This window comes from Chenopodium album, chromosome 19, assembly GCF_948465745.1.
Source record: "Chenopodium album chromosome 19, dcCheAlbu1.1, whole genome shotgun sequence".
Classification (NCBI taxonomy): domain Eukaryota; kingdom Viridiplantae; phylum Streptophyta; class Magnoliopsida; order Caryophyllales; family Amaranthaceae; genus Chenopodium; species Chenopodium album.
This window is the reverse complement of record NC_137852.1, coordinates 9,581,590-9,592,366: the sequence shown is the minus strand read 5'-3', so window position 1 is coordinate 9,592,366 and position 10,777 is coordinate 9,581,590. Positions and strand designations below refer to the sequence as shown.

Below are 10,777 nucleotides of genomic sequence, written 5' to 3'. Positions count from 1 at the left end.
ACATAATCAGTTAATATCAAGGGTTTTTGGTAGATTCTTAAGCAAATCCCTCTCTCTCTCTTCTATCACCATTGAACCACCCACTGGCACCACCTTCTATTGCCGCACCACCACTAACACCATCATCCGACCATTGCACATCCACTAGCACGACCATTTGACCACCGTATGACTTTAATCGTCCACTACACCACCAATCGACCACTAACACTACCAATTGACCACTTCCACCACCAATCGACCACTAACACTACCAATCGACCACTTCCACCACCAATCGACCACTACCACCACCGTTAGTACCACTAGACGACTATCACACCTTCCCTAAGTGGTTAGTATGGGCCCACTTTACATATGTGCTATTAGGGTGTTTTTTGTTTGGGCAAAGACGGATCTAGGATTGATGCATAGGGCGGGCCATACATGATAGATGGTATGAAGTAATAGAAAAGGCTATCAAAAAAAAAATCCATAGTTGCTAGCTGTGGGATTTGAACCCACAGCCTACAACACCATTATACATACAAAAGGCCTAATAACCATCTCAGCTAAGCACATTTCATGTATCAAAAGGCAATAATATAACATATAAACTGAATTTTCTGGGCATAGGGCGGGCCATGGCCTGGGTAGGCCCGCCCCTAGATCCGTCCATTGGCCGGTTGAGACTTACGATGGTGGTCTAATGGTCGACAAGGCCATGGGAGGGGAGGAGAGACAAAATTGAGTGGCCATGCATAGGAGGGGAAGCCATGAGAGTGGGGAGAGATTTACTATTATTTACGAGCAAAATGCCACTATATTAACAAACAATGTTAATGTAGGATATTAATGGGGATAGCCTCAAATAATAATCTTATGTAAACTAACGCAAACCATTAAAATACAAAAATAAGAAAAGTTGTATTATTGATAATCTTAATTAGAATACTTTTTTTAGCTCGTATAAGAGATAGATCATAAGCTTGGATCCTGAAGCCACACATATGGTGCATGTTCACCGCAATATTCTGGTTTAATAATGCCGTCAAAGCGATGAATATTTTCATCTGCCAAAGTGAAGATGCCAGCGTCATCATCCCCAGGTATCCGATAATCACCAGTAAAATAGATAGAGTTATGTTTGATTCCATGAGCAAAAGATGATGCCTTTATAGAAAAGGATGAATTCCAACCCACGAAAATCGCTATATCACCCAAATCAGGAACATATTTGGTCTCTCCATTGTTAACATTGAGCTCATACACCTTGAAAAACATAGTTTTTTTGATTTTGTGGCCGCATAATTGATCCCAAACCAATGGTCTGACCCTAATCACGAGCAACAAGCGATTCTCTGATTCAACCAAGTAGCATTCGTATCTGCTGAAAATGTTGATAGGTTTCAGTTTAGCAACAAGCCGCTGGGGAGGACGACCTGTTGATTGGTCAAACTCATAACACCATATATTTTCAAGGTCACTCACGCCATAAAAGTTACCCTTATAAAAAGTTACATCAATTCGTGCGTCCGTTAAAACTGTCTGCCATCTTTCATAGCCTTCTCTCCAGAAACAGATGACCCCATGACCCTTAAAGTTGGGTTCGGGCGCAACTAAGGCGATTGTGAAATCACTAGAGGAGGATGGGTTCCCTGATAGGATGAACTTGAGAATTTCCTTGCCTTTAAAGGCATAGTATTGGTGTTGGAATATATAACTAATCCAGCAGGTAACCTTAGGAATGTTTATTTTGGCACCTGACTTGGGGTTGAGAATAAACACATTTTCCTGGTCAGTATAAGTAGCACTGGCCAGTAACCATCCATGCGACGATAACACCCTCATATCGTAGTCGTGGTTCCACAGAGAAAGGTTGATTGTGCGCACTTTGCGGTTATAGAGGCTGTAAAACTGACGTTGCTTCGGCCCACCTTCTTTGCGCCTCGGCAGCATAAGCCATGGCTTCCCTTCAAACTTAAACTTGCATTCTTTCGCCCCTCTTCTCCAACTTGAACAAACCAACGCAAATGCTTCAAAGTCTTCTACTATTTCCAGATGTTCTGCAATCACACTCGCTATTTCGCTCGGTATATTACCCCAATCAGCCATCTATAACTGATTGACGTACAACTGAATTCCCTTTAATTTGTCAGTGATGTGATATGATCAATATTTATATTCTTGCCCCATTAAAACTCTAAATTTAAATCTATCTTATGTCAACCACTAAAATCTTTCCATAAACATATCTTAACATACTTGTAAAAAAAAAAAAAAAAAACAACAAAAAAACAAAAAAACTTATCTTAATTGACACATATATTATTCTCATAATAAAACACTTCCAATATATATTGATTGTATTATATCTCTAACAATATTATACATTTTTTTTTTTTTTACAGAAAATAACATATTTTATATCCTTACCATCTTAATGTGATATTATTGAGGATATATTTAGGAAATCTGAATATCTTTGGTTGGCATATTTTGTGCTAGTCTATCTTTTGATATCTTTATCTTTTGGTAGTTTCCTAATCCTAGGCAATTAAGGGTTAATCTTTGTATTTTATGTGTGGCAAAGTTATTAATGAAATCAAGCAATCACATTCATAAATTTAGCAGATATCCATTGCACTTAACTGACAATAATATGGTTAAAAAAAAAAAAAAAAATTATACTCATACTGCGTGTATTATTATAACAATAATATTACACTCATATTTGCGGATACTCCCAATTTAGTATGTTAACTCATGTCGAGTTGACATGTAATAAATTCCAACCTGATAAAGCCTTCTCCCTATCGTTTTTTAAAAAAACAACATCAACAACAAGATAGGACGTGAGTGGACATAGTTAATTACTTAATTCAAATGAATCTCTTATTCTATGGTTAAAAATATTTGTGTACTAAAAAAAACCAGATTCCTCAAAAATCTGACGTACTACGGAGTAATAAAACTTATTTTTAAAGTTGCCTTAAAAAACTGGGATATCTAAAAAAGTAAAAGTCCTTAAAAAATATGGGAATGTTTGGTCTTACAATCACAGGACAGTCAAGTATAGGGTTACTACCTTCTTCAACCCACAAAAACTTCTCCAACCCAAATTATCACCCTCTTCAAATTCAAACTTTTCAATCAAAATCAAAAAGTGGGTCGAAATTTTTTCAATTAAAAACCAAAAAAATCCCATCTTTTTGCATAGTTAAGGCATCAACAGAGGGCACAAGCATGTCAACTACAATCGAAAAATTGGGTGTTAAAATTGAAAGAAACCCTCCTGAATCTAGGCTCTCTGAGCTCGGTGTTCGTGATTGGCCTAAGTATATTTCTCTATCTCTCTTTTTATTTCATCTATTAATGGTTATATCTATAATAATGTTTTCAATTTTATTATAACTTATTTTCCTTTGTTATGTTATTTGGACTCTTCATTGTTAATTAATAGTCGTCTTAGAATCGGCACTGTTATGTGGGGTATGAACACTTCATTTTGGGCTGTAATCCCGAAAAAATTTCATTGAATAGCCGAGTTTGACATTTGGACACGTATTGGTGTTTTGTGGGACTTTGAGTAGCTATGTCATTATGAGTTGCTTATGAAGCTTTATGTGTTCAATGTTGAAACACTTTTTGAGGGTTTTGGTGGAATGGGTTTGCATTAATTTTTGGAAATTTCATTCTAGTGAAAAAAAGTTTATTACTATATGAATGAAATAAATGAAGCTACTTTGTATAATAGTTTAAGCTCTATATTACTCCGTAGTAAATTGTAAACATGTCAAAGTTGGATAGAATATGTGATTTTGATGAGATACATGTATTTTGGGTTTGAACAAGTGAAATTTGTATATGGTACAATTTGTGCATAACATAATTACCCATGATTGATTAATGATTATAGACATGGGAATATGGGATTTTTGAGTAATTGAGCTTATTGATAGATTTGTTGATCTAGTGCTCTTAGGACCCGGAGTTATGTCTGTTAGGAATCTTAGGATATATGTTGGTGATCTTGGTAATGCTCACTAAAATGAAATTGCTCTAGAATATGAGTGTCATTGGTTGTCTTATTATAAACGGCGCTCCAATGGGGGTTAAGTGATCATCATTTCGAGGTAGTAACAGTTCTATGAGATTTCAAAGTGTCATTTGACAACTATTTTTTTGATTTGTTTTGTAGAATTGAGCATCTCTGGAAACTATTATCATGTATACAGGCTTCAGTTTTGTGCTAACATTATGATCTCAGCATTTACTGATCCTTTCATGTCATCCAAATGCTAATGACTTGTTAGCAATGGTACTCTCATGTGAAGCCTTTATGGCTTATAGAGTCTAGTGTAGACGTTATTGATTAGACTTTGGATTTACTTTCATTCCCTCAATGATCAGGCTACTGGTAGTTTTGTCTCGAGTGCATATTTTTTTCCTCTAAAACCATACTCCCTCAAGTCTCATTTGCTCAACGCACCTATATTTAGTAGAGTTAATAAAATAAATAGATAGTAGGTTTTGCTTGATTAAAGGTGAATTAATAAGAAGATAATTGGGTTTGGTTGTGGTGAATAAAAGAAGATATTGAGATTTGGTTGATTAAAGATGGATAGAAGAAGAAGATATTGGAGTTGATTAAAGATTGATTTGGGAAAAAAAAAAAAAAAAATAGATAGTAGGGTTTGTTTGATGTAAATGTGAATTTTGTAAAACAAATAAGATAGTAGAAAAATATGAGTTTTACCTTTTAAACAAAAGACTAGATTTTGTAGTGAAATGAAACTTTTATATAGGGACAAAGGGATTATGCAAGAAAGGTGAAGAAGACAAGAAGAATAATGACATATAGATTGTGTTTTATTAAAAATGTGCTAGTAGGCTAAGCCAAGGGGGTTATAATCTTATTAGGATTTGTGGAAGTAATTGTAAAACATGTACATTGATTAGGTTTTGAGGAATTAAGTGTACAATGCACTTATCGACTATGAGAATACATATACAGAATTACAGACTAGGCCCAAAATAGGAATATAATATAAAGCCAAATCAAGTTGAAATTGTATTACTAATTTTTTGTAGACAGAGGGGATTACTTAATTATTTACTTGAGTATCAGTGTCAATTTTAAGCACTTTAATCTACATTACTCTACCATTTTCTCAACATAATAAAGAATGTTTGAGTATCAGGAGCTTCTAAATTTATAGATTTATGTACAGTTATCTATTTTTGGTTATCATGTAATGTTTTTTCTTCATCATCATATAGGTGGGGTTGTGCTCCTAGTAAGTTTCCTTGGACTTATGAAGCAAAGGAGACTTGCTTTCTGTTGAAAGGAAAGGTGAAGGTTTATCCTGATGGTTCCAGTGAAGCTGTTGAGTTTGGAGCTGGTGATTTGGTGGTGTTCCCAAAAGGTATGAAGTGTACGTGGGATGTCTCAGAAACTGTCGATAAGCATTACAACTTTGAGTGAGCTTACAGATACAAGCCTGTGAGACTGTATGCAAATCCTTTCTAAGCCTCTACATAGAAGGTTTCTTGTATACCCTGATTATACTATCATCATGTTGCTCAATAATCATGTTAAGACTGCTCTTGTTGCTATGGAAGTTATTGAGATCAGTTAAAATGTTTGTATTGTGTAATTATGGTGATGTCTTACATCTTTTCATCCTTTCCCTAAACAAATATAATGATGAAAATTCTCCCTCTACTCTAGATAAGTCATTTCTAGTGGAAGGCTTAGGATTCAAGAACAGCTTAGGTGAGTGGATGCATAGGAAATATTGTCTTAATCTGGTCAGAAAAATTGACCTTTTCTGAACTGAGAGTTACATCGGACCTCGTTCTGTTCAACTTAGATAAGTTTAAATGAGTTAAGTTCAGACAAATTAAGTTTTATTACAATCAACTTAAGTTATGACACCCAATAGAAAGTTCTGCTGCACTGAATTCTGTTATAGGGAAAATAAGTTCAGAATATAAGTTTGGTTAAGCTCAAATACCATAAGTTCAAATAAAATAAGTCAAATAGAGCAAAGCTTCTGTTTTTTTTTTTTATTATTATTTTAATTTTTTTAGAGGGTCAGCATTCCCATCAAACGGGTGTCTGAGTTTGACTTAGATTTTTTTTTTTTTTTATTGACTTGTTCATTAGGCTTCCTAGGTGGTTGAGATGAGTACTGATGAAAGGTAAATTATATAATTCCTTCATAAATTCTTGTTTTGGATGGACTGGAATAAATCCTACTGCAAGCTGAGCTCCAAAGTCAATTGATTGACGTTAAGAAACAAATCACACACAATATTATATTTTATTTTATTAGAGAAACAAATCATAAAATAGGCCTTTAACTATCTGCTTTTAGAGCTAAACCTATGGATTTATCTGTTTAGAATCATGTTCTGATCATCAGTTATGTGCTCAACAAGAACAAAAGTTCTGAGTTAAGAAGGGGGATTACTGTGATATTTTCTGCTGCTTATTTCAAGTCTCTCACGATTGTAGCATATGCATATCCACAATGTAGTTAAGTAAGCTTTAGCCACTCTCTTGATTCTCTGAATGAGCAAATCTGTATATGTAATTTTCAGAATTTTGTATTGCTGACCTTTTTCAGTTTTAGTGATTATAGCATGTTTGTGTTAGTTGTATACCTTTTAGCATGTTTCTGGTGCCATAAATTTCCTCACACGCATTAATTTCAATAACACCATATGCTTGAACAAGAAAACTACTCGTAAATGTGATTAAGCAAAAAGAATTTAGTAATTCCAATGCTATATAAAGATATACTTGATATATAGTGTGCAAATTTCAGTACAAAAGTTAAGAGGGAGGAAGTCACCACACATCTGCACTGACTGGTTTTACATAAACTCTAGAGTTCTTTACTAAGCATATACTTGGAGTATATTCCAACTTTAGTAAGTTGGCTATATATTAATGTATGCTACTAATTGGTAGTATCTTTATGCTGTATACCCTGCTATTCCCCTTAGGTTGTCTTCATATATAAGGCCAGGCATATTAGTTTCCGTTTTTGGCTGGAGGTTTAATCTGGGTTTTTTGAACTGGTGTTTGCTTCTTTTCCCTGTTTAGGGGTGAGGAACGAGTTTCTGGGGGGAACGGAAACTCTGGGGGGAACGGAAATTCCGGAGGAAAAGGAGAGTAAGGTGGAGAAGGAAATTCTGGAGGGAAAGGAAAGTATGGCGGGGAAGGAAATTCTGGAGGGAAAGGAGAGTAAGGCGGTGAAGGAAATTCTGGAGGGAAAGGAGAGTAAGGCGGGGAAGGAAATTCCGGAGGGAAAGGAGAGTAAGGCGGGGAAGGAAATTCTGGAGGGAAAGGAGAGTAAGGCGGGGAAGGAAATTCTGGAGGGAAAGGAGAGTCTGGCGGGGATGGATTCAAAGGGGAGGAAGGAAATTCCGGAGGGAAAGGAGAGTCAGGTGGGAATGGATATTGAGGTGGGGTAGGTAATTCCGGAGGGAAAGGAGAGTCAGGTGGGAATGGATATTGAGGTGGGGTAGGTAATTCCGGAGGGAAAGGAGAATAAGGGGATTCTGGGGTAAAAGGGAAGCCTGGTGGAGAAGGATTGAAGGAGGATGGTGTTATTGGTGGAAAAGGAGTATTGGACGGGGGCTCACAGGAAGATGTAGGTGTAGGAGCCAATGAGGATTGGACTTTGGGCTGTTTTGTTAATGCCTTGCGTGATGATAGTTTCGCTTCAGCTGCAACTTGGGCAGGAGAACCTAAAAGGATCAAGATTGCAACCAGAAGCAGTGGCACAAGCAAAGAAGAGAAACTGAAGGCACGCGAAGCCATTGTGTTTGGGTATTGTGTCTATCAGTTTGCTGTGTGTTATGTTGTAGGTTACAAGTGTTAGAAGTACCTGTATTTATAAGGGCAGCAAGGTAGACAGATTCAAGGTTAGAGTTTGTCTTCTACAAGAGACTTGGAAATATAGATGCATTGAAGTAAATTATGGGTTTGTCTTCTACAAGAGACTTGGATATATAGATGCATTGGAGTAAAATATGGGGTTTAATGGCCTCAATTTTCTATCTAGTTTGAAAATCAAGCTAGAGTTATTTAGTAATTATTCTCATTCTCAAGTCTTAAGCAGGTCTATTACGTTGGTCTTTCCTCTACTGCCTTGTGTTAAGAATTATTGACCTTAGCTAGCATGGTGAAGATAAGGATTCAGATTCAATTACAATCATATATTGTTAATTGATTCCAAATTATGGAAATTTATAGTAGGGGACTCGTGGATGTGAGACAAGCTTGAAATTTCACCGCTAATACTTTTGAAAATATATTGTTTCAACTCTCCCCATTACTACATTTTATGTAGAGTAATCTCAAAATAGACTGATTATGTGAATAATTAAAAAAATAAAATAAAAAAGTTCTAAAAAAAGTTTTTAAAATTTTACTATTTTACCTTTTGGAGTATTTTATAATATTCGAAAGTTAAGATTATTAAAGGTAAATCACCTTTGAATTATTTAAATTAATTTTTCTTACATTTTTTTAAAAATTTATAATTATCATAGTATTTATAAAAAAAAAAGTTTAAGATGACTTATTTGGTTTATACTAGTATTTTTTACAAAGTCTAATTCAAATTGTTTTTTTATTTTATTTTTAGGAAAGTTTTTGGTTTTTTTTTTTTTTCCTAATTGCACGAGAAAGGGTACATGTGGGTATAAAACAAATACAAGAAAACTTCACGCCCAAAATAAAAAATAAAAATAAAAATAAACATGATTCAATAGGTAAATAATTTTTATTTATTTTATTTTATTTTATTTTTTCTAAACCAAGTAAACATTTATATTACTATAATATTAAATATATAAATAGTAAACCTAACCTATCTTATATTTTAAATTTTACAAATTGAATTAACCTAAACTATCTTAATGCCTCATAAGTCATAACATTCCCATAAAAGCCTCGAGAATATATACCAGACTCTATATTAACCATGGCTACTGTTTTCTTTTCTCATTTTTATATCATTTTTTTTTATTTGATTTTGTTTAATATTTACAAATTTAATTTCAAATAATGTTTTCGTCGAAATAAGATTGTTGATTTTCTGTTTTGCCTTATTGGATTTTCAATCTTCAATTGGTTTTTTGGTTGACATTCATGTTTTAATTTCCAATGTTTATTTTAAGTAATTGTTCACTAATACGAACATAAGAGATTGTGGATTTTTGGCATTATTTGATGAATTTTGAAAATGTATATGAATTGCGTTTATTTTCAACTTTTTGAGAATTTTCCTCTGTAACAATTGCTTGATTATTGTGAGTTCATTGTATTTGCCAAAGAAATAAAATATAAGGAACAGTGATACGAGTAAAAAAAATCTAATAACCATTCAAAATAAATAACACAAACTAACTAGAAGAAATTCTATTCATAGAATGTTTACATACTTCCAAATTCTAAATAATGCTCTTTGCCTTATATTTATAGGTGACGCATGGGGGTAAAAGAAGGGTGTGTCGGTGTGGTAGTAGCTATACTTCTCATGTATTTAGAAGCTCACTAACATTTACCAATTACTCTAGGTTGTTCCACAATTTTCCCTCAAATCCTCGATGTGCTAGAATCTTGAAGATTTCTTTAGAGAGTAGCACAAATTTGCAATTCTGCAATGCTTTTAATTGGTGTGTACTGTGTACATAGTACAATATTAATAGCATTACAACCTCAGTAAGATAGCTACATAGTACGAAGTATATCATAAAATGTGAATAATTTTATGCATTGTTTTCTTATATGTAACTCGATATTGTATGCATGTTGTAGGTTGGAAAGGTTGATTATATATTGATGAATAATTGAATATACACGAGTATATATAGTACAAGATTAAAACATTGAACATACCAAAACTATGGCTAGATACTATATATGACTAGGTATGTTAGCTAATTATAAGGGATATACTTAGACTATCAAAATTAAGGATTAAATCAAGGGAGTTACGTATAATCATCTGTATCCTTTAGACTAACAAACCCTACTCTTCTTCCCCTTTTGGCAATTGGTTCTCTTCATATGTTTAATTCAACATATATACAGTATGTACTGATGTTTGTTTTCATCAAATTTGATCATAGGTTTTTCAACTAGTGTTTGCTTCTTTTCTTTACAGTGGTCGTTTGAACTATAAAATCATTAAAACATTATATATGGTAGTTATATCTCAAACGACTATTATTAAATTTCCATTCAAAGTGAGGGTTCTAAAATATTTCAAATTTGAGCATTCATCAGGGCATTCATCAGGGTTCTTAAGCAGGATTTCTCTAAGGGATACAGAGGCAATATATAGCATGAAGACTTCATCTTAAATAATTATCGACCTAATAACGTTGTTTGCAATTTTATATGAAATTGTCATTGTAGTGAAGCTGTGAGAGTTTAAATGGAGAGATAACTAACCCTTATGTGTTGCATGTGTTAGCTTGTACTCCCTCTGTTCTTTATTTACATGTCTTTTTCTCTTTAGTATGTGAGTAATAAATGTTAAGAAATAAGCATGTAAATAAGGGATGGAGGGAGTAATAGAGAGATTACAAATTAAGTGCTACATATGATAATGAAGGCAATTTGGTCATTCTAGGGGTCACTAACTCCCTAGAATAGATAGATTACTCGCCACGGCACTAGAACGAACATAAGTTACCGTGTATATGATCATTCATAATATCTCGGCTTTTGAAAGTCATATATCCTAATACGGAGTATAACTTGTATAAG

The 10,777-nt window shown here is 33.9% G+C and overlaps 2 protein-coding genes across 2 annotated transcripts; one reads left to right on the top strand and one right to left on the bottom strand.

The window, feature by feature from the left end:
* Positions 1-960: 960 nt before the first annotated feature.
* On the bottom strand, positions 961-2,094 carry LOC145593974 (putative F-box protein At3g25750). The gene has a single exon (XM_081650328.1). It carries the CDS (start codon positions 2,092-2,094, stop codon positions 961-963), a length of 1,134 nt encoding a protein of 377 aa, XP_081506454.1.
* An 831-nt stretch (positions 2,095-2,925) lies between these two features.
* On the top strand, positions 2,926-5,633 carry LOC145595909 (uncharacterized). The gene is made up of 2 exons (XM_081652339.1): positions 2,926-3,317; positions 5,263-5,633. The coding sequence occupies exons 1-2, from the start codon at positions 3,016-3,018 to the stop codon at positions 5,465-5,467; spliced, it is 507 nt and encodes a 168-aa protein (XP_081508465.1). The 5' UTR covers positions 2,926-3,015; the 3' UTR covers positions 5,468-5,633.
* The last annotated feature ends 5,144 nt before the right edge of the window (positions 5,634-10,777 follow it).

Coding starts and splice junctions, on each gene's coding strand:
- LOC145595909 (XM_081652339.1), top strand. CDS start 3,016: ATGGGAATGTTTGGTCTTACAATCACAGGACAGTCAAGTATAGGGTTA. Junction 3,318..5,262: donor GGTGTTCGTGATTGGCCTAA/GTATATTTCTCT, acceptor ATCATCATATAG/GTGGGGTTGTGCTCCTAGTA.
- LOC145593974 (XM_081650328.1), bottom strand. CDS start 2,094: ATGGCTGATTGGGGTAATATACCGAGCGAAATAGCGAGTGTGATTGCA.